Source organism: Camponotus floridanus, unplaced genomic scaffold (genome assembly GCF_003227725.1).
Source record: "Camponotus floridanus strain SB8 unplaced genomic scaffold, Cflo_v7.5 scaffold111, whole genome shotgun sequence".
NCBI classification, from domain to species: Eukaryota; Metazoa; Arthropoda; class Insecta; order Hymenoptera; family Formicidae; genus Camponotus; species Camponotus floridanus.
In genome coordinates, this window is record NW_020229228.1 from 480868 (window position 1) to 506232 (window position 25365).

A 25365-nucleotide genomic window follows, 5' to 3' on the forward strand; every position below is an offset into this window, starting at 1 on the left:
GCGAATATCAAAGTCCTCCTCGTCCTAATCGATAGCTCCGTCTATCAATTCAGATGTCAATGATAATAACTAATGAATAGCTTCGTTAAAAGAACGATTTGTTCGCGATTATTTTGCTTTAATATTAACTTATCATGCGGCTAACATACAAGACTTTGATAAATCTGAAGTCAAATTTGAAAAACTCGAAAAATCCGCAAAAAAGTATACTATCGCAGAAGACGCAATATTCTATGTAGCTTCTCGATGGTAACTGGATGATGGCTCTCTCCTTCTTCCACGTCAATGCGCATATAAAGTTGCCGAATAAAAAATAAAAATCAAAAGACTTAAATCGGAAGACCGCGTAGGAGAAAGACAGAGAGCGCACGTGCACTACGACGAGCACTAAATGGTGCTAGAGAAAACGTTCCTTCCGGGATGATTAGTGCGAATATGCTGGTACAAATTGCCACGTTGCTTGGTCCTATGAGCGCAGTACGGGCACTTGAACTTGGGTTCCTTGCCGCACTCGTGTCGCGTGTGTCTCAGCAAAGTGGCGCGATGCTGGTAACCCTTGCCGCATGTCTCGCAACGATACGGGAAAAGTGTAGAACTGTCGCTCTGGTCGGTCGTCCACAACGTGGTCAGGTTCTTGATCAACATTGGCATTGTCGGGAAGAGGCAGTTCCGCTGATACAGGTTCTTGGGCAGAATCGTGCGCGGTACCGATCGGCCTGGAAGCGAGAGGAAGAAGAAAACGGGGGACGTTAGTTGCGAAAAAAAGATGCGATGATTGCGTTCGTGAAAATACAAGTAATACAAGTAGGTCAGAAAATGAAATAGCTTTTCGCTTTTGCGCTTTTCGTATTGAGATACGAAACATACGATCGCGTACGATTAAACATGAAACGAGTGATAGGTTCATCGTAATTTTTATACATACGATAAAACATTATTTCCCGGAAATCCGCAAAATTATCTATACTACGATTTCCTAAATTTTGAATATTCAGATGCTCGAATCTGTAAAAAATCCTCGAGTTTTCGATTCCCTGAAAGATCGAGACCTTAAATCATCCAATTGTCTCGCTTTAAGTTTCATCGAGATTTTTAAAAATCTAAACTGCTAATTAAAACTCAGATATTCAAAATAAAAATTTAATAAAATAATTAAATACCAAAAAATTTTAGAGAAAAAAATTGTATATTAATATTTCCTAAAAATTGTATATTAATATTTCCTAAAATAAATTAAAACAATTTATTATTTTCAATTAAATTAATAACGTTTCAATATTTGAAACAAATAATTATTTCAAATTGCATAACAATTATATAGGTATGTTTTATTTTATATTATATCATGTATAATTTTATAATTACACAGTTCGTCGAAGTTTTATCGATTTTAGTTTTAATAGCATGCAATTAATTATTTATAAATAAAATCAAAATAAATTTAAAAATCAGCAGAGAGATCGAACGAACGGGAGATTATATAAAATATTTATTTAATTATTATCATTATTTTTCAATAAAATAATCAATTTAATATAAAAATAAATCTATTTTATATATTTATACAGCATAAAAATACAAGAATGTAAACGCATTATATCGTCCATCTTTATTCTCTTTCAATTTTGTTCACTATTAGATCTCGTATTAGAGATTTCCAACACCGTCAATTTTTGTGCTAAGTAGCATCGTCATGTTTGTCTGGTTTGAATTTATAAAATATGTAACGTGAAAAATGTATTATTCAAAAAATTATTATATATTTAGGATATCATTGTATGTCGGCTGATAAAGTACAGCTAGTCGACTACACAAGTTGCTGATCTGTAACGTAGCAGACGTTGAAAGAAAGTTCGAAGAACCTGAAATCGAACAGATATTAATCAAAATAATCATTTTTTGAAAGTAATAAATCACTGGAAAGCTTATATTATTCGATTACAACGACGATATAAGTTGACGATAATGAAATAATCTTAATCTAAAAATGATTTCAATTCGATTAAGAGAAAATATCGTATTTTATTTATTTTATTTTTTTTAACGAAATAAGACATAAGATATAATATAAAGTATGTGTAAAATCAATTTGGATGTCCTACGATAAATCTGATTGACGATCTTTATTATTCAACGGTTCTTTCTTCATATCGTGATAAATCTCTCTTCGAATTCGCGATGACTAGATATCGATACTATCATGTTGGGGCATTCATGTTAACATCTGATAATCGTCTTTCCTCTACTATAAACAGTATCAAGATTTCTTTGTTACAAAACGCATTATTTGAAAACCATATAAAAAGTGTTTCATACAAATATAATCATAATATAATTTTTCATACAAATATAATCAAATAATTCAAATAGAAAGTTTTATTTTGTCGAGATCCATAAAAATAGATGAATGATATAAATAGCCATGATAAAAGGGACGAAAAATAATGCAACGTAATGTACGAGAGCTGTTTTAAAATTGTATCGATCGGCGAAACTAAATGGCCGAGGAAGAATCGACGAACCAGCGCCAGCGTGAGAGGTTCAAAACATTGGTACCGACGTATCATAGTGGCTTTCCTTGTCTCAACAAATCCTCAGTTAAGATCGATGACGTAGACCATCCGACCCTGATGACACTGACGAATGTGTCTGTAGACGTGGCCGCGTTGTTTCATCTTAGCAGAGCAATATGGGCACTGGATCCTCGGTTCTTTGCCGCACTCGAACTTTATATGCCTCTTCAGGTGCCACGCGTGTATATAACTTTTCGAACATTGCGAACAAATGTGTCTCCTCGACGTCGACTCGAGCGGCTTATCATGTTCGTAGTTAAAATTCTGCAATTCCTCTAGCTTTATCAAGTGCATGCTCTCCGGATTCACCTTCAGCTCGATTTTCTTCGTGTCTAAAAAAAAGAAATCAACGGAACGCAAAATTAGTTGAGTGAACAAAATACGCACGTACCGAGCAGGAAGAAGAAAAAAAAATGGGAAAGGCTTGCGAATGTTACCGCGAGTTATTCCCATCACCTGACCACAAATTATGGAGAACCGCGTTCGATAGGCTCAAATAAATCTATCAATATAGATATCCAAAATACATAAAATGGACATAAAATGGTGATCGTGAAGATCAATGTTGGTATCATGAAAAAAATGTTTTATTTTATCAATACAATTAACAAAATGATATAATATCTTTGTTATAAATTATCAAATGTAACTTTGTTACATCATCATCGTCCCATCGATATCGCTCGACGACAGGCAGACAAGCAAGAGCAAGAAAAACAGTGAAACAAAACTGTCGATGTGCGCGTCACGAGAAAAGAGAACATGAAGAACGAGTCTATCGGACTAGAAGCCATCAAGGTGAGTCGATGATGTAGACGCGCTGGCCAGAATGCTTCCTGCGTATATGCTGGCTCACATGACCCCGCTGCTTGCTGCGTGTGCCGCAGTAAGGACACTTGAATCTCGGGGTCTGGCCGCATTCGTAGCGCAGGTGCCGTTTGAGACTCTTCATTACGGTGTAACCGTTACCGCACTTTGGACACACGTGATTACGTCGACCGCTTCCACGTCGGCCGCGTCCTCGTCGTTGTATCCCTCTAACGCTCTGATTCATGTCGGGCTTCGAGTCGTACAGACCGACCCCATAATTTCCATACAGAAACACTGAAAGCAAAACAACAAAACGATTAGAAGAAAGAACGCAACTGTTGATCGCGAATAATTAAGAGCCGACAGACTGTAGAAAGTATGATCTCTGCAATCGAGGGTGCAATGTTCGTTATGCAAAGCGAATGGTCGATGAAAAAAAGCCATGTTATTTATAATACATTTTAACTAATCGAATTGATCCGCATGATTAAGCCGTAAGCTAATGTTGTATTGAAAGGTTCTGAAACAAGATACATATCTGAAATGTTTCAAAACCGAGATATTTCGTGTATAATAATTATTGCGAATAATAATTTAATTTTTTATATATTATTTAATATTTTTCATTTTAATATATATTTTTCTCACATGATTTAAAAATTTATTCGATCTTTGGCATTAAAGATATTTTTTTGACACATCGCTTATATCCTATTATTAAAATATATACCGATCGTTTTGATTTGTACAAACAAAGAATAATACATCGTGCATGAATACAATTTACATATCACATCACAATAACTGTTAATCCACTTCAAATGTGTCATCGGCATGTAAATCATTAAATACAATCTTATAATACCGTGCGACACATTCGATAAAGGTGTAAAATTCACACAGCGACAAACATCCAAAGAGACACGAAGAAACTTGAAATTCTGATGAAGAATTTCTATATTGTTGCGCATGTATCCCTACATAAATGATAATCAAAAACATCAGAGCTAACCGTTGCGGAAAATGGAGTTCTCAAAGCACGAATACATGTTAGTGACAAGACACAAGAGCGTAATCAGAATTCTCAAGACAAGATACATCGCGCAGATAATATTTATTGCTGTCAGAATAATCGTAATAATACATATTAACACTGCTTGTTGTCAAAATAGTCGTAGCGTTCGTTAGGATTTTAAATTGACGACCCAGACTCTCTCGGCGGGATGCTTCTTCCTAATATGACAATAGATCTGCGACGTTTGCTTGCTACGCAGCTCGCAGTAAGGACACTTGAATCTGGGCTCATGACCGCACTCGTATCTGAAGTGGCGGTTGCGATTACTCTTCAAGGTAAAACCGTGCAGGCACTTGGGACAATAGTAAAGAGTCTTCTGTGCTCCGCAGGGTGCAGGGGATTGCTCGACGGTCACCTCAACGCTGGAACCTACGGAGCTCATGAAGGAGTCCATCATGAGAAGATCTGAAAAGTAAAAATCGATTTGTGAGACTTGATTCCAGATCGTCTTATTTCTGGTAACTTCTTCGGGCGCATGGACAAGTTTATCGTTTATCTACAGATTTATCGGCAAGCAACTGACATTTCTTTTACTTCGAAAAAGTAAGAAAAAAAGAGAAAGAGAGAAATATACATAGAGAGAGAAAGATAGCCGATCCGCGATCGACGGGAGAATTTTCCCGACAACACTTGTCATTGGCCCTGGAAAACATTGGCTCGTTAAATGTCAAGGTGCAAGGATCATGGATGTAAAGCATACAGAGAATGCGGCTAGAGAATTACTGGCTGTGGATTATTGTTCGTGATATTAGTCTCGTGGCACGCATATGGAATAATCGGGAGTAGTCGGAGTAAGGAAACTTGTTCGCGAAATGACAAGCACGTTTCTCACACTCTTCGATGCGCACGAAAAACAAGAAAAGACATCCATCGTTAGTTTCGACCGTAAACAAACATCGTACGTAGATCATCTACCGTGCAGCTATAATAGGTTCATCCTGGAGGTTTCGGCTCAAGTTGAACGGGAGACTCAATCTGAGGAAACAATCGAAGGCTGGAAATATCAAGGGAAAAATATTGAGGCATATTCGGCAGATTACATAGGGTGTCCAAACATCAATTTATTTTTATCTTATATTTTCACAGCGATGATATACGATCATAAAACATATCGCGGAAAATCGCTATCGATAAACCGACAGTGAAAACATGTTGCGTTTCGAATCGGCCAGGAATTCGTGGGGTATTCCAACGTTCGCCATGTCCTTCAATCAAACTCGTCACGTGTAATGTCGCATAAGCTCTTGAATTTTGCGTCGTCAAAATACCCCAAACAGATAAGATTCCTCGCTCGCAAATTCTAAAATCTCATACGCAAAGAAAACTTAACGGAATGTAAGAACGATCACTTCTACGTGCGACAACGGATTCGTGTCTAACACGCGAATATATTTACCGAATATATAATACTTATATAGCTACATGATCAGTAATTATATCACAGCAACAAAAACAGTCGGCCACTAACGTATTTCGTGTCTCTAAAAGACCTTTCCATCGCGTTGACTAGATAATAAATGCAAATGAAAAGGCAGGCACGTGATAATCGAATCTGAATCAGTGTTGCTAACTATCAATTTTAAATTCCGCTATGTTCTTCATAACAAAATTTTAGAAATAAACCAAATATATATATATATATATATATATATATATATATATATATATATAATATAAGCAAAATATAATAACAGATATAAATAATATAACAGATAGAAATATAATAAATATAAATAAAGTAACAACAAATAAATATAAATAAAGAGAAAACTTAACTCGAAAACTTGACAGAATGTAAGAATGATCATTTCTACGTGCGACAACATGATTAATAATTATATCACAGAAAAACAGTATTATATCACAACAAAAAATCGACCATTAACGTATTTCTCTAACATTACGCGACGACGACATAAGATTTTCTATAAAAATAAATGATTAATTGACTATTCCATCATTTTTTGCGCGAGCTTTCTAGTATGCTACATGCATATATTTTTAAAGTTTTTGGACAAGTTGACCATTCGTGTATAATTAATTAAATTCAATGAAAAAATCAAGTTATTTAAAACAAGAAATTATTTATTAACCCTATTTTAATTTTTTAATGACCCAAAAAATCCCCTATCCAATTATAAAACCTGATTTTTGCACACCAATTGATATGTGATTAAGCTAAATTCGGCGGAAAACAAGCTAAGCTAGCAACACTGATCAGAACGTGTGACAAACATGTCTCCATAACACATGAAGAACAATATCTCGATTCTATTTTCACGATGTTGATTGTTATGATTTTCTCGGTATCCCGGATGTACATTACGATGCACTTTCGCCTAAAAACTGAATCGTGGAGAAGGGCAACACGTGATTCTATATTAATTAACAAACAAAAAAATGACTACGTTCGTTCCGACCGCTTAAAAACCCTGTTCTCTCTTTCAGACTTTCTGCCGTTAGTAACAATTCAGTCTTCATGACAAGTACCTCGTGATCGCCTCGATCGCGTCACGTTGTCTATAACAATTCCGATTTATCGATTGTAAAATCAACAACAATTCTTCGCTAATAATAATATATACACCGGTCGCTCGCTTCCCGGTGTCTTACATTGAGCCTGATCGATACATTTATACGCACGCAAATGTTTTCTCGTGTCCCATCGTCAACCTCACAACCTGAATCTCATTAAAGATATACAGCTATATTTTAAAAAACATACGGCTCTTTTAAAGCTCCTAATAATCGAAAGATTGCTTATTGAACAGCGCCGGAATTCCGAATGTGCTCGCATTAAACGCTTACTCTATTTTTCTTTTCGCGTATGTCAACAACTTCGCATTGTCGAGTCCGCGCCAAGTACACCTGGCTATAGTATACTCCATCGATCATATCGATAATCTTAATTTCACATCAATCACATCGGGAAGATCCGCGCGCCGACTCATTAACTGCTAAGCATGGAGATATTTTTTTTTTGATAACGTGTAAAGACGGAGAGAATATCTGACGTTAATACGAATCCCACTATACCAGCCGCTACAAATCTACGATTCGTCGTTCCTTCTTAGCAGCAGACCCCGGACGTAAATATAAATTTTGCGCGGTGCGCAAAACATCGTCCGACAGACGACGTAGGAACCGCACCGCGCTCGTAAAACTCTTAAGTTAGGGACGTTCGCGAGCTGCTGCTCCTCGCGCAGAGTTGCGATTCGCACGATATAATCGCGAGACGTAAGAATCTTTCTCGATGACGTCACATCGTGTCCCGAATTCAACACAATTCCTGAATAACGATCATATGATCAACAACTCGCGCGCGAGAAGCAATTATTACATAAAATCTATCTATTTGAGAATTTGAAAATCCTGTCGACGACATACGCTCGGGCGTTTCCTCGTGATGTTGTCATCGTCTCGCGAGGTCGCAGCAACGCTCCTCCTTACTTATCCTCCTACTTGAGATGCACCACGTAGACCGTCTCACCGGGATGCCTGGTCCTAATGTGGGACATTACATTGGACGTCTGCTTGCTGCGGAATTCGCAGTAGGGACACTGGAAGCGGGGTGGCTGGTTGCACTCGTACTTAAAATGCCTGGTCATGTTGCCCTTGACGGTGAAGGAACGGCCGCATCTGGGACAGCTATAGGGCTTGTTGTCGGCGTTTTTCGGATAGTAAATGTTCCTCATGCGGTTGTGAGAATAATTCGTCATCGATACGGAGTCCTGACCAGGGTCTTTCTTATCGTTCTCGGTCTTAAAGCCTTTGCAAGACTGCAACGCCAAGTTCAGATCCAGCAGTGGGATCGTCGCGTAGAAACCTGGAATTTCAAGATCGCCCGATTAAATCGGACGAAACTCCTCGCCGCGGGGCGAGAAATAACGGAGAGGATTCGAGGGAGCCAATCCGAAAGTCGTAAAGAGCTTTCGGACTCCCTTCAATGGAACAATTGGAAGGTTTACCAGATTGATATTCATGCTTTGCTGCATTGCGTTAATAGCAAGGATACCTTTGAGAACTGTAGGAGCATCTTCCTGACGAACCTGTTATTCAGCAACGCCCGTTGCACGGACTACGGTGACAGTAGAAGCGCTCTGTGTGACTTTACGAAACGCTATTTGAAATCTAAATCGCTAAATCGTGTGAAATTTTACCCCTTGTGAGAATCTATAATAACTAGAGATCTCTATTTGTAAAATTGTAACGCGCCAGTTGTGCAGTCTTCAAGTGATGAGAGATCCGTCCTGCCCGCGTCTGGTCGTATACGTGTAAAGGAATGTGAACAAGAATGGCATGAGTGTCTTACCGCTTTGCTAAGTCATACGTCTCAGCGGTAGACACGATAAAACTTTATTTTACAAAACAACGTACAAGCGAATCGTAACTCTCTTACAAAGTAGAAGCAACGATATTTCTCCGGAGATCTTACATTATAACATTAACTATCCCAAAGTTATAATCTCTTCCGATTATCCTTGGCTTCGGTCTTCGCTTGAGTCTCCGCTTGAGTTTGCATGTCGAAGAACAGTGTTTCTCAACACGAATGCAGCCACTTATGAATTTTTTCCCTAATCATATAGACTTAAAATATTTGAGCAAGAAAAGTTCAACTCTTAATTGATTTTTAGATAAAAAATTCTAATAAGGTTTTATTATTTATTTTTTTCTCCTTTATTTATAAACGAAAAAAATTTATTACTTTTAATATACAAAGATATCTTTAATACAAAGTAAGTTTGAACTTCATAAAATAAGCTAGAGATGATAGAAATACAATAAAAAGCAATAAAATAAAATAAATTCATGAGAAATAAATACCTGATTCCAACGCAATAATAAAAATAAAAAAATAAAGAGCGAAAAATTAATTCAGTAAATTCAATTACATTAAGCGAAAGAGATTAGTATAACAAATTTATAGTATAATTTAGAGTCAAGTCGCGTGAAAGAAATCAGGTTGTGTACAAAATTCATTCCGCATATACACGTAGTGATTTGATATCTTACATTTTTCGTAGAAACTATAATGTGTAATTCGACTTTTTTATACATCGACTTGTATAAAAAAATTAATTATTTTTTAATCAATTATTTGTAAATCTAACTTTCTCTGGAATAATTTTATCTATTGCAGCAAATCAGAATAGATAATTCGATAAGTTTTTGAATTATAAAAATAAAAGCAAATTTTAATTAATCGAAATCTTTAAAACATTATAATTATGACCGAAATAATTCATAGGCCTGTGAAAGAAAATTCGATGTTTTAGACCCGCTCAATTAACGTACATTTTAATGTGAAGCCCAAACAATTGCAGTACATTTCAGTATATTGCAATCTAATTAAAATAAATGGTATAACAAGTTCAACAGTACAACAGTGTAACAAGTTAATTAAAAATAAATTTATAATGATAAAATATTTACAAAAACAAATAATAAATCGTAATTTAATTGCATTAACAATATTTTAACTCGAGAAATGCGAATCTCATATTTTTTTTTATAATTATAATTTGAAAGAAACAAATTTTTTTTTTAATTTTTCCAAAAATTATAATGCAATATTTTATTTACAGTTTAAATTTTGTTATCAACCGAATTTCATATAGACAAATTATATACTTAAAAAACAATTAACATTATAACAAAGAATGACAAGTTACTTCTTACAAAAATGTGGCGATAATAAACGATATTGAGAAATACTGGTCTCCAATAACGACATACGAAGATCGCGGTAGAAAATGAGCCCAGTGGAAAGACGAAATTCCTTGGAGTAGTTTGAGATCAGGCATGGAACGGGAAACACGCGCGATCTTCGTGTCGTGCTCAGAGCTTCATGTCGAAGATAAAGACCTCCTCTTCCGGATGTTTCTTCCTGATGTGAGCGTAAACCGGGGAAGTTTGCTTGCTACGGAGGCCGCAATAGGGGCACTGAAACCTCGGCTCGTGTCCGCACTCGTAGTTCACATGGCGGTCCTTGTTCCTCTTCAGGGTGAAGCCACGCCCGCATTTTTGGCACTGGAACGGCTTCATGTTGTCGGAGCTGATCTTGCGCGTACGTATCCTCCGGGACGATTTCCTGGACGCTTCGGAATTAAGCTTGCCATCTGTTCCCGGTCGATACTTGCAGATCATATTCGGCCCGAATGGCGGCAACACGTGGAGCCCTGAAACACGGAGACGAAGATGCTGAAGAGCATGCTCGAGTGCGCGCGAGAGAAAAAAGTTTTTTTTACGATGGCTACATCATCGGATTCTCCACACAAGCGGCGCATAAAAATTAATGATTAAATCTGAAAGATGCTCCTCGCGACGTGACCTTGTATGTACTCAGCATTTCCGTCTTCGTCTACACGCATTGTAAATAAATAGCTTACATCAAACTGCGTGCATATAACACAATATTGATCTTACATTGAAAAGATCGACATGTGTGATCGACACAAATCTTGAAACATCAAGATGAAACGCTATCAATAATCTTTATTGATCGATGAACGGATTCATACACCTGTAAATAGAAATGGCGACAATTTGCAATCGATTATAAGAATTTGATGTACATTCGCATTTCTCGATAACACGAAAATCAGAAAATGTTATGTATTTTTCATAGGGCGTTGATAAGGTGTTTTTTTACAAATGAGAACCATTCAGTTAGAAATCCAGCTACGCACTTTATTAGGCATAACAATTGAGATTTGCAGGGGCGAGCGCCTACTTAATCAGAGTCGGAAAGTGGCGTTATGTTTCCGATCGAAGAACATCGGCGAAAGATGCGAGTGGTGCACGTGCAAATGACGAACGATATGCGCCTTTTGATAATTCTTTGCCGGGCAATACTTGCACTCGAATCTCGGCGGTTGCTTGCACTGATAACGCAGATGCGTCAGCATCGATTTTTTCCACTTGTACTGATTGTAGCAACTAGGACACTCGAACATGCCGTTTTGCTTACAGATGCTGCGTTCCCGCGGAACCCCCTCGAGTCCCCTCTTCCGTCTCGGAAGAGCATCTGAAACCCATGAAAAAGAGAAAGCTTTTTAATAGCGAGTCGATTTTCGGCTTTCTCTCGCAAAGGACGCGTCCTGCAAAACGGTTCTCGCGTGTCATACCTTCTTCGTCGATAAAATTATGAAAATCACGGTAAACATTGTCATTATAAAACCATAACCACCACATAGACGTCAGCAATGGATGCTACGGGACGTAGAAGAAAGAAAAAGAAACGAGAGGAGAGAGTGAAAAGGTCGAATCGATCGAACGATAGTTATTTTTATTGGCGCGCAGATCAATAAACATTTTATTATATTTTTCTGCTGTGCTTAATAATTGTCGTACAAAATTTCTAGCATGTAATAAAATCAGTTTCGTTCGATATATATATTTTTCTTTATAATTCGAAGATTCTTAAGTACATAAATTGAAATTTTAAAAACGAACGATAATGTCGTCAGGTAGGTACGAGTTTTCTTATATATTTATTGATAAGGTAAGACATTATTTGTTTTATTGAGAAGCTAATCATTTGTAAAACACGGTTTGACATATTTTATATCAATATATACGATCCAATTATAAAAACATTAGAAATATATCAGAAAATTGTCAGGAAGATAAAACTATCGATTGTTTTGTCTGGATTGATACAGAATTATAAAAGATATATGTACAAGATAATGTGCGAACAAGATATGCATGATTACTATCAAAATAATCGAGATATTTTCTTCTTAATCACTCATGAAACATATCCGACATCTAATATAAAAATTCGTTTTCTAGGAGACAAATAGAAAATAAATATTGTCATTATATATATCGAAAAGACGAGTTAATAAAAAACTTCTCAATTATATTATTATTCCTGCGAATATTTGAGAACAATAATTTGAGCTTAGAAACGTATTAACGTAAATACCGAAAATTTAAATAAAATATATATACACAACCTTTTTATAAAATATTATCCATTTATAATTTACAAATTCTTCAGAGAAGTTCTATTTCATTTAATTGTTATTTCTCTCGTTTTTGAAAGAGAATCTGATAAATAATTAATTTGTTTTATGTTCTGTATAATCATAATTTCACCGATATATCTGTTCAACGATATTAATTCACGCATATATCATATATTTTATAATATAATTTTTATAATATTGTATATATTTATTAAAAATTTATATATATATATATATATATAATTTTTAATTAAAATACACAACGTTATTAAATTTACATTATAAAATTCAGGAGAGACTTGCACCCTGTAAACATAAAGAATTAGCTTTCGTACGCACAATGGAGATAAGTTTAAAAATATGAAAAATGGATATAATTAAATAAAAATATCAGTCCAATTCTCTAATTCGTTCGAAACAATTAAAAGGGCAGAACGACCGCCTTAGTCATTTCGAGGTTCCTGCCAAGAGAGCTTTGAATTGGTGACAATGTCGATGCAATAAAGCTCGCTGTCCGGATGAAACGTGCGTATGTGCGTCCACACATGTGTGCGTTGCCGCAAATGGTGCTTGCAATACGGGCACTCGAATCGCTGAGGTATCCCACACTCGTATCGATAATGTCTCGTCATGTGACTGCGATGCTTGTAGCTGCGGTGACACTTTGGGCACGGGTGGCGATATGACATGGTCTTCTCGTCGTAGTTGATGACGCGCTGCTGCTGCAACGACCACCTCAGGAACGAATCTGGAAGAAGAAAGTTGGCAATTGGTTAGTCAACGAACGCGAATCAACGTATTCCTCGTGCTCGTCTTCACCCTCGAGGACTTGTCGCTCACCAGGATGGCGGAACGAGCTTCGCGAGCATCTTTCTCGTGAAAGAGCGTTACGCTCGATTATCCTCGAAGATCCCTCATGTAATCTTGCGCTATCGGAAGAATCGAGGAATTTATATTATCGGAAAATTAACGCGAAATATCGGAATCATCGCAATGACGATTAATGCACACACGCTCAAGGATGTAACACATGATGGAGATAGAAGAACATAAAGAAGTAAAGGTGGAGGGAATATTTCGACATAGGCTAGAGTTACATTTATATAGAAATGGAAATACTTATATTATATTTTTTTATAGACAATGCGTTGCAAGTTTGATAAAAATCTGAATTCTCCTAATGATGCATAATTGAAAACTATATACATCGATATTCGTTGATTACAGCATTAAATTATTTTTTTATTGGCAACAAAATACGAATATTTACAATACTGCAAATTATCTCTGAAAAGAGTTACAAGTTTAGGTACATGCTTTTTTAGCATTATTAACAACTTATGATAAGCATCGAAAGAAATAGAATCGTTTATTGTATAAATTGATCTAAAGGGTAATAAAAATATAGACAAACGATGTATATAGAATACATTATTAAAATTTATAGAGCGAAAGTCAATTTGCGAAAATTAATTTGCCATTCCAATTAACTGAATTGATTGTTATCACAAATAAACACATAAAAGCAAATCATTGATACAAAATTATCAATAGAGAATAAAATATAACAAACACTTGAAAATTAAATTATTCGTTCGCACACGGACGGAGATCACAGATATTAGTTAAACCGACCAAAGTATCTAAAATCAAAACACCCTTAACGTTCAAGAATACTTAATCTTAGAAATCCTCAAACATTTACGCCGACTTAACAATCCCTACGTATAATTTCACTGCTATAAAATCCATGCATTCTTTATCAAAAATTCTATCAATGTCCCATTGATCGAGGGAAACGCGAGAGAAGAGCGCCAATTCGCTTGCGCAAGAACACGATCGAAACTCTTCAGGTCTGCTTGGTGTCGACCGCGTAGACAGGTCGGTCGTGATGATTGCTCTTGATGTGCGAGTAGACGTGCGACCGGTGCTTGCCGATATAGACGCAATGCGGACACCTGAAGCGCGGCGCCTTGCCGCACTCGTACTCTAGATGCCTGTGCAGTCCGTGGTACCACTTGTAGATCTTGCGACACTTGGGACACTCGTAGGTGCCGAGCGACGAGGTGTTCGCCGTCCCGGACGGCCCGATGCGCAATCGGCGTCGACGGGTGGTGACAGGAATGCCGGCGCCGTAGCAAGAGCGATTGTAGAGAGCTGTAAAGCACAGGTCAGTTCGTCAATCGATGGTTCACCGCGACGAGGGGGGACTGAACGGTAACACTTAAGAGCGACAATCTTTCAAACACGTGTTCTCTTTCGTGCGCTGCTTTCGTTACCCGCTTTTTTTTCGCGGAGCGACATCCCAATCTTGCCTGCGGCAAGTTATCCTGAAAAGTAATGGACGAAACGTAGGGTTCTATATGTAGTCTCGGACGCTGCGATGATGGAGGAGACAAACTCCGAATGTAAGAAGAGATAATTATAGGCTTACTAGGTTATTGCGAAACGAAAAACTATATAGTGAGGATTACGAGCGGGAAATATACATTTATTCTTCATTAAATTTTCTTACGAGATAAAGAAATGATGGAAGAAGACTAGCGCGCTCTAGCACGATAATATATACATATCATAATTTATGTTTCAACATGTTAAACTTCAGATCACATCGTTGAGTCTTATCGATACAACCGTAGACACAAAGTAGTAACGAATTAAGCACCACCGCCACCCATCTCAAAGCGTCCATGCCATTTTTCGCTCCAGGACAAACAACGGAATGAAACGCACAAAGTATATTATAGAAAAATTCACGCATAAACTAAAACTTTCTTTTCCTCTCCCTCTGTTTTTCATTTTCTCCAACAAACAAATAATAACAAATTTATACATCCCTGATAGAAATCAACTCGTCTTTAAAAATCAATATTACAGTAAATTTCACGTTTCCTTCTCGGAATAAATGTCGTTTACGCGGAATAGACGTCACCACCGAGATCCATCGTTGTCATGTACATCCTGAGGTGTCTCGCACGCACGTGATTGTAAATGATCGAGCGATACTTTGCCCGCTGGCTGCAATAGGGACACTTGAAGCGCGGCGATTTGCCGCACTCGTACTTCTCGTGCCTCTTCTAAATTATTTTTTTTATTAGCAACAAAATATTTACAATATTGCAAATTATCTCTGAAAAGAGTTACAAATTACATGCTTTTTTGGCATTCTTAACAACTTATGATAAGCATCGAAAGAAATAGAATCGTTTATTGTATAAATTGATCTAAAGGGTAATAAAAATATAGACAAAAGATGTATATAGAATACATCATTAAAATTTATAGAGCGAAAGTCAATTTGCGAAAATTAATTTGCCATTCCAATTAATTGAATTGATTGTTATCACAAATGAACACATAAAAGATCATTGATACAAAATTATCAACAGAGAATAAAATATAACAAACACTAATCAAAAATTAAATTATTCGTTCGCACACGGGCGGAGATCACAGATATTAGTTAAACCGACCGAAGTATCTAAATCAAAACACCCTTAACGAGGATACATAATCTTAGGAATCAAATGTTTACGCCGACTTAACAATCCCCACGTATAATTTCACTGCTATAAAATCCATGCATTCTTTATCAAAAATTCTATCAATGTCCCATTGATCGAGGGAAGCGCGAGAGAAGAGCGCCAATTCGCTTGCGCGAGAACACGATCGAGACTCTTCAGGTCTGCTTGGTGTCGACCGCGTAGACAGGCCGGTCGTGGTGATTGCTCTTGATGTGCGAGTAGACGTGCGACCGGTGCTTGCCGGTGTAGACGCAATGCGGACACCTGAAGCGCGGCGCCTTGCCGCACTCGTACTCTAGATGCCTGTGCAGTCCGCGATACCATTTGTAGATCTTGCGACACTTGGGACACTCGTAGGTGCCGGGCGACGAGGTGTTCGCCGTCCCGGACGGCCCGATGCGCAATCGGCGTCGACGGGTGGTGACAGGAATGCCGGCGCCGTAGCAGGAGCGACTGTAGAGAGCTGTAAAGCACAGGTCAGTTCGTCAGTCGATGGTTCACCGCGACAGGGGGGGGACTGAACGGTAACACTTAAGAGCGACAATCTTTCAAACACGTGTTCTCTTTCGTGCGCTGCTTTCGTTACCCGCTTTTTTTTCGCGGAGCGACATCCCAATCTTGCCTGCGGCAACTCTTACCCTGAAAAATAACGGACGAAATGTAGGATTCTATCGGAGTCTCGGATGCGATGATGAAGGAGGCAAGCTCCGAGTGTAAGAAGAGATAATTATAGGCTTACTAGGTCATTGCGAAACGAAAATCTATATAAGAGGATTACGAGCGGGAAATATACATTTATTCTTCGTTCAAATTTCTTACGAGATAAAGAAATGATGGAAGAAGACTAGCGCGCTCTAGTACGATAATATATACATATCATAATTTATGTTTCAACAACATGTTAAACTTCAGATCACATCGTTGAGTCTTATCGATACAATTGTAGGCACAAAGTAGTAACGAATTAAGCACCATCGCCACCCATCTAGGACGTCACGCCGAATTCACGCATGAACTAAATCTTTCTTTTTCTTTCCCCCTGTTTTTGATTTTCTCAAACAACAAACAAACAACGAACAAATAATAACAAATTTACATATCCCTGATAGAAATCAATCTCGTTTTTAAAAATCAATATTACAGTAAATTCCACGTTTCCTTCTCGGAATAAATGTCGTTTACGCGGGATAGACGTCACTGCCGAGATCCATCGTTGTCACGTACATCCTGGGATGTCTCGCACGCACGTGATTGTAAATGATCGAGCGATACTTTGCCCGCTGGCTGCAATAGGGACACTTGAAGCGCGGCGATTTGCCGCACTCGTACTTCTCGTGCCTCTTCAGGTCCTTGCCGTTGACGTACCGTCTACCGCAGCGCATGCAGACGAACCGCTTGTGTCGGAGAGCGCAATACCCGTCGGTGACATCTGAAATCGAAACGACCATTACGATTAGAAGAGAAAGACGAACGACGCGCGACGGATTCATCGATCCAAACTGGATATCCCCCTTCCACAACTGATAGTTCAGCTTCACCTACCACGAAGAGAAGCGGTTCCTTTACTCCGTCGTGAAAATGGATGGGTCAAAGGACACTCTACGGTAACTCGACTCGCAGGTATTTTATTGAGCTTTCCTTCATAGGAACGAATGTCACTTTCTGTTATTTCCTGAGCATTGACAGAGGACGCGAAATGGAACGGAAGCGAACGAAAGAAAAGCGAAATGATGACACGAGCGGCGTTGTGACATAATCGAGCTCTCACCATGCTCGAAAACGTTTCAATTGGGTTATTCAATACAAGCGCCTGAAGCATAATGCCTGACCGGGATGATACTTTCGGATGTGCGCGTAAATGTTCTGGGTAAACTTGGAGGGCTTGTCGCAATAGGGACACTGGTACTTGGGCGCCATGCCGCACTCGTGGCGCAGGTGCCGCGTCATGTTCTTCTTCAGGGTGAAGCCGCGGTTGCAGCGCGGACAGTAGTGACTCTTGTTCACGGAGTACACTTTGCGCCGCCTCCTGGCGATGTTTTGACGAGCACCTGAAAAATTCGAAGAGCCAAGTTAGCGGCGGGGCGGGACTAGCTCTCGTCCTCGCTCATGATCCGTGTCGCCGAGAAGTGTCGGGTGGATAATAATTAACATAATACAATGAACGCAATCTCGCGTTCTTTGAAAACTCTTGCAAGCTGAATGTATCAGTAGCTTGGAACGAGAACGATCAATGCCAATTTATGGTCGAATTATCACATGATAAATAAGAAAGAATCGATTTCAATTTGATGATTGGAAGAAATAGAAAAATGCAAATTTTTTAAAAAGTAACAATGATTGTTCTCGTTCCTGGATATCGTTATATATTCGCAACAAACAAATGCGACGGAAGACAAATCATCGGTAAAGTCACCGTGATTGGAAAACAACATAGACGAAGCCATACGATTTATTTCGCACAACATTCGAAGCTCGAATTATAATCGCGCACTCATAATTTCGTACACACTAAATACACCGTGATAAATACACGCGTGAATGACCTGTCTATCGAGTTCCATTTGTATTACATTTAATGTTATGTCGATCATCTACTTTTATATCTACGATAATATTGCATGCGAGCTTCGTGTGGAGTTAGGCTGCTAAAACTTAAAAGAAAAAAAACCGTGTTTAACATGAATACAGAATATCGTGCGCAATAATTCCCATATAATAATTCCCATATAATAATTCCCATCGATAATTTTTCATCGTGTTAACGTTGTATCCCATATAAAACGATGAATATTTTACATGCTTAATGAATGCTGAACGAATAAGAAGTATAATATATGTGACGTAATATATGAATGCTAATAAAGAGTAACTATAAAACTCAAAGATCACGGAAATGTCTTATATTATGGTTTTCTTCTAAATAGATAATCTTCGTTAAAACATCAATACTGCCCAATCTGAAAAAGATGAAAACATAATCAGTTCGGAATAAAGTCAGAACTTTGAAAAGAAAATTCTTGCGAAATAAACAATGCACTTGTCGATAAAACTACAAGCTAATCGAAGAAAAATAGCACGAAAGTTGAAATTTTAATTAATTGAAAATCAAATTTTAATTACATAATATCGTCTTACATCTTGGCAAGTTATAGTGATGAGAAGATAAACGAATATAAAGAATTATTAATTTCCGAAATATGAAACAAAAATATTATTAAATTAAAAATTAAAATATCTGTAAGAAATAATGGAGAATTTTAATGATGCAAACGCATTAAACAAAATTTAAAAAATCTCCAAGATTTAACTTCTATGTTCTAGGTTTATGGGAAATGGATCGTTTCGTGAAAAATTACATTACAGATTGCGTCCAAATTTCTAAAGTTTTATTCTCTACATGTGCATGTGAATAATTCGAGATATATTTATATTAATTAAAGAATATACTGTCTCTTAATTTCCCATACAGAGCGAGATACGATACGATACGTGCTATCGTTCAAAACATTCTGTTCACACCGACCGGATGGTTCGGATGCCATCGTCTAATGTGTCTGTAAACGTTCGAGGACGAATTATCCTTTTTGTGACAGTAGGGACACGCGTATCGTGTCTGGCCGCATTTGTGCCTAAGCATGTCCCACATCCTTCGGAAGCCCGCGTTGCATTTCGAGCAGATGTAGCTGCTCATGGTTCTTAAGTTGTTCCACTCCGACAGCTGTGTATCTGAAAGCAAGCCAAGACATTAGTATCAAAGAACGATCATTTTTAATTGCAATCCTTTCTGAGACCGAATGACATTGTAACGCAGCCGAGCGATACGATTCCGATGTCCTATGTATTCAAGTATAAAAAAAATTTATCCAAATGTAGCATCGTATTAAAAATCTAATTAATTTGCGTAAGAGATAATTTCGATATCGATATCGCTCAGTACGTCCCGCTGAATCTTATAACTTTGTCTGATTATAAAAGAATGAAAAATAATAATAAAAATTGATACATTGGATATATTATAGTGCGCCTGGATTACAGATGCACGCATTTGGTACGTATAAATGCACCTTGAAGGGCATTGAATCGCGATTATTATCCTTATTGCCATTATGTTGCTTTAAGGTAACAAACTGACATGCGCAATAAATACAAATTTTATTCGCTATATATACAAATAATTGTCAATTACACGTTCGTAAGAACGGAATATACCTATATTTGGATTATGAGAAATTAAAAGCTATCTCTATCTCTATTTTATAGAAAACAATCGTCCTAATGTCTCGTACAAGATTGACTGATAAAATGAACCATTTTCATCATGGATTACTTTTTTTCGAAAAAATATATGTAACAATACATAAAAAATTGATTTCATAATTATGCGAGAGCGATGATGAAATATGCTATGATATGAAGATACATAAACGTGTTTTCTACGATATCGTCGCGTAGTTAATTCTTATCCTGGCTCTTTTCTTTTATTGAATTGAGGTAAATGATGTATTCCAGCATTGTTAACGAATCGGATTGTCAATTGTACATAGTTTTGTAAATGATACACTTTACAATGCAATTGAAGAGCTTCTTTCCATAAGAGGGACCTACCTATAATCTCTTTTCTCACAAATATATATAAGCAGAAATATATTTCTCATATTACACTCTGTACACATTATTAAAAAAAGACAATTTGTTAAAATTATATATTTAAACCTCTTCGAAAACATACTCTTCAATTCTTCTTGTCACAATTTTTACTTACATGATAGGAACTCACAATTGAAGAGAAGTCGAAATATATTTTTTCGTACTTTACATAATGCACATTCATCTGTTTTGCATTTAGTCGCATTTACAAGCATTTCGACGAAGTAGCCATTGTATTGTAAATGGGCATTCTTTTCACTAAAAAAATTAAGCGGACAAAAAATTAAAGCGGGTAAAAGATTAAAACGGGCAAATTCTGGGGAAAAAAAAAAAAATTCTATATGTTGCTTTTATTCTCTTGACAAACATTGAATTTAATAATAATGAGAAAAAATAAATATAAATTTATATAAAGGAAATAAAGGTAAAAAGAATAATCTTTTTTTTATTGATTGTAAATCTAGACATAATTCTTTATAAAATTTATTAAAACACTCCATTCTACTTAATTCCACTCTATTTAATATGTTCTATATTAATGAGCAGAAGGGTCAATATTAATAAATTTATATTAATATTTATATTAATATAATATTACATTAATATTTATATTCATATTTATATTAATTTAATATTATATTAATATTCGTATTCATATTAATATTCATATCATTTCATTCAAATTTAAAAAGATATAAGCTTAATTAATCAAAAATGCCCAAAAAATTTTCATTCGCATTTAGAAAGAGCGAAATTAAGTTCATCGTATGATCAGCTTTAATGCGATCTAAACAATAAAAATGGAAGTTGTGTAAACAATAAAGGAGTAAAAAGTAATAAAATGATGAAATGATTTAAAAAATCCAAAAATTTCTTACTTTCATCTTATTTTTAAAGCTACTCACGTCACTCACAAAAATCTCTCTTCATTTAGTTTATACAAATTAAGACGACTGTCCTATAGCAGACGGCGAATCGCGTAAGGAAGAAGTACACGAACGAGACGATTCTAATCTATCAACGTACACTGGTTTTCCATCGTGCCGCATTCTAATGTGTTTGTAAATGTTCGACGAACACTTGTCCCTCTTATTGCAATAAGGGCACTTGAATCTCGGCTCTTTCCCGCAGTCGTACTTCATGTGGGTCTTCAGCGTCTTCTTATATGTGTAACCAGCGTTACACCTGGGACAGTGGTAGGCCATCTTGCCGGATTGCCAGAAGGGCCCGTTTTCATGCTTGACCTCGTTTCGGCTACTGCCATAGTTTGCTCGGAAGATGTCCAGTATACCGGCATCGAATGGCTGCAGAAATCGTCCTACAAACAGGAAGAGGGGGAGTCACGGTTAGTCGGGATCGCGAACACAGAATGTGCGCGATGTAACTCGACCAGAACGGAAAAGAACATAATGGGAAACACGATAAAAGAAAAACGAACGAACGAAGGTCACAAACGCGAAGAGACCCACGATGTCGCGAATTCTTTTACAGGGCGAAAGGTAGAACAACAAGGATGAGGTAGAACGAGGATGAATTCTGCAAATCTGGCTCACCAAGTGGCTGGGTAGAACGAGGAGAAGTGCCCTGAGATAGAAAGGAGACAATATCGTAATGTTAGAAATCTTATTATCGTGATCGAATGTCGCCCTGTCCACCAGAAATTCTACATCTGCCGGAAGACAAGCGAAGATGCTGAATGCTGAAAATAGGCTTTCCGCTATACAGATTCCTCGCGTTTCATCTGCTGATCCGCCGAAGTAAGATGAAGATCACGAAATAGGGAAGATCGAGGCTGCTCATAATTCAGTTGATTGAGGGAATTCCGTTTATTTTCCGCGCGACACATCAACTTGATCGTTGAAGCGCTCTTCCTGATTCAGTACAATCGATATGCTTGGATGTTGCTACCCTTGTGATAGAGTCGGATGTGCCTATAAGTATTGGAAGACTTCCTGTCCTTCTTTCCGCAGTAGGGACATTGGAATCTTGGTTCCTTTCCACATTCATGTCTGAAATGTGTCAGCATGTTGCCCTTTTTACTGAATGAGCTGCAGCATCTCGGACAAGAATATCTTTGGCCGCGTTCAATGTTCTCCACGACTCGGCGACGACCTCTACGGAACACTGAAAAAAAGAAACAGATCGAGATCGAGGTCAGTAAAAACATCTCTACAAAATATGTCGAATAACTGAGGTAAGATTTCAAGAGGAAAAAATCAAAGATACTTAGATTCAAGAAAAGAAACTATAGCCTTTCGTTATTAATACTTACATGATATCAAATTGTGTCATATTTGACAATATGTTTTAATGTATTTATTAAAATTTTTGTTTTTTTTTCTATTTTATGAAGCCAGCCAAAAATCTTGTTTAATATTTGGCTAAAATATTAAACAATAGTTTATAATAGTTTAAATATTTTTAATATAAGAAAGGAATCGTATAATTGATATAATCTTGAGAATCTATAAAAAGAAAACATGTTTAAATAAGAGATATATTGAAATAAGACACAATTTTTTATACTGCAAATTAGGCAAGAAGCAAAACAAATAAAATAAATAATATAAAAATAAATCAAATGTTCTTATTATGGATATGATTATCTTAATTAATACAATTATTTAAAAACGTAAACGGGATCAAATCTCTTTTCATATAACTCAAATTAATTAAAAATATATAAAATGTAAGAATAAAATATAAAATATAAAAACAAAAAAATTAATGATTTTTAGCATTTTTAAGCATTTATAATTTTAAATTTTATTTTTCAGAAAAACTACTTATTTATACCATTAATAAAATGAGAATCATAACTATAAAAAGGAGATATATATAATAAACATATATATGTTTCTTTGATGATTTTCCACGAATCCAACCATCAAACCTGAAAAAAAGTAAAATTTCCTATCGCAGAAAATTACAATTTGAATATTTTTTTAATGAAAAATTGAGAGGAAATGCAAAAGGGTTAGATCGCTATCTCTTAATATATAAACAATTTTTATTGTTCAAACAACAACTTTAATTTCTATGAAAGTGTAATTACAAGTTCACAGCATCGTACTTCATAATGCAATTTTATGAAAAACATACACATAAATCAGAAATTTCTAACTTATATAGAAAATTTTTTTATTCTATAACATCTGTAAATAGAGAATATCTTAGTGCAAAAAATAATACAAATAATTATATATAATCGAGGAAAAAAATAATAGTTACTATAACAGCATCTTTGCAGCTTTTGTCTAATTAAAGAATTAATAGAAGCATCTTTGCAGCTTTTGTTTAATTAAAGAATTAATAGAAATTCGTGGTATGTACGATTTCAAAAGAGATACTATAATTTCTTTCATTTTTAGTTTAAATATAATTTTCTTCGATATATAGCAATTTGAATTTAATATAATTAAAAAAATAAAAAAGAATCACGAAAAATACGAACAATTAAATATGTTATAATATAACACGTTAAACATATTATATGTTAATAAAATATGTTAAAAAATTAAATTAAAGAGATAATATTATTTTTGAATTAATAAGTAAATAAATTAATAAGTAAATAAATGAACTTAATAATCGCTGATCCTGATATCAGTAGCATATAAATGTAGTAATATATTTAAACTATAATTACTATAATTAATTATTTTGTCCACAACAAAGATGTATATTTCTTTTGAAATGCCTGTACATACATATCTGATATTTTAGGGTTGAAGCAAAAAAAATAATAGGCATTCATAAAACTTTTTCTCTTGTAAAAAAAAATCTTTCAACATCGTCTGTCGTATCTCTCCCGTTTCTATTGTAATTTTGGCTTGAAGAAAGGCATGTCTTTGTGAATCCTTCGCACGTGCTTGTACACGTTCGAGCTGTACTTGGATTGGTAATCGCAGTAGATACATCTAAAATAGCGACTCTCGCGAAGATCAGTGTGATGCCGCACCATACAGTTCTTCGACGGAAAACCATGGGATATGCTCGAACCAGTATAACGTGGACAATCGGACCAGCCATCTCTGTAGAGCATGGATCTATCTGGAAGAATTGTTACAGGATCAGAAGAATCGAGCGAGCATTTTTGTCTCAAACTTATAATGCTCTCATAAATCAACGTCTAGACATTTCAATAATACAACACATGTGATTCAAACATATTCCGATTTGGCCCACACAACACACTTTTGATCTGGAAGATACATTAATCATCGTTACACACACACACAAAATACGCTTTTCGGAAATATATAAAAAATTTAAAGATATCAAGCAAAAAACACAAAAAGCAATTCTACACTTGAATCGTAGGTGTATCTCGAGGAGCGAAAAAGTGATATCGTTTCATCAAGATTAACAGATGATTTAAAATTGAAGCAATTCGAAGATTCGTCGAAATTTTAATTTGTCAAAAATGTCACTAAATGTGCGATTATTTTCGTCGCAACTCATATTACTGCTCTGTGACAATTTATTTCGATCGGTTCAATCTTAATTAGGTGCAAAAATGCATTCAATAATGGATGAAGAATTAATCATAAAAATGCAACATAAGAAATATCATGCGCCTTATAATGTAATGTTTATAAAAAATACAAACAAATCTCAAACGATTGGTTAACTAAACGTCCTTTATCATCATTAACTAATGATTCATTAATTACAAAAAACATTCGAATACATATATACTTATATACATTTATACTTATATTTATATTTATATATATATATATACACATATTAATATA

The 25365-nt window shown here is 36.0% G+C and overlaps 1 protein-coding gene across 25 annotated transcripts in view; it reads right to left on the reverse strand.

Moving 5' to 3' along the window:
• LOC105257642 (longitudinals lacking protein, isoforms A/B/D/L) overlaps nt 1–25365 on the reverse strand; it is a 237980-nt gene that overhangs the window by 125682 nt on the left and 86933 nt on the right. The window contains exons 7-8 of one of the 25 annotated variants that reach the window (XM_025414429.1): nt 17297–17387; nt 15332–15506 (exon numbers count right to left, since the gene is read on the reverse strand). The exons of 14 other annotated variants lie outside the window; for them this stretch is intronic. In XM_025414429.1, coding sequence (XP_025270214.1) covers nt 15347–15506; nt 17297–17387 — 251 coding nt within the window. In that variant the 3' untranslated portion in view covers nt 15332–15346. Of the gene's footprint in view, nt 1–2446; nt 2906–3232; nt 3678–4545; nt 4864–10140; nt 10638–11127; nt 11486–12862; nt 13183–15331; nt 15507–17121; nt 17388–17740; nt 18007–19442; nt 19685–24404; nt 24659–25365 lie in introns of those variants that run through there. 10 more of the 25 variants (XM_025414330.1, XM_025414328.1, XM_025414349.1 and 7 more) reach the window with 10 other exon arrangements.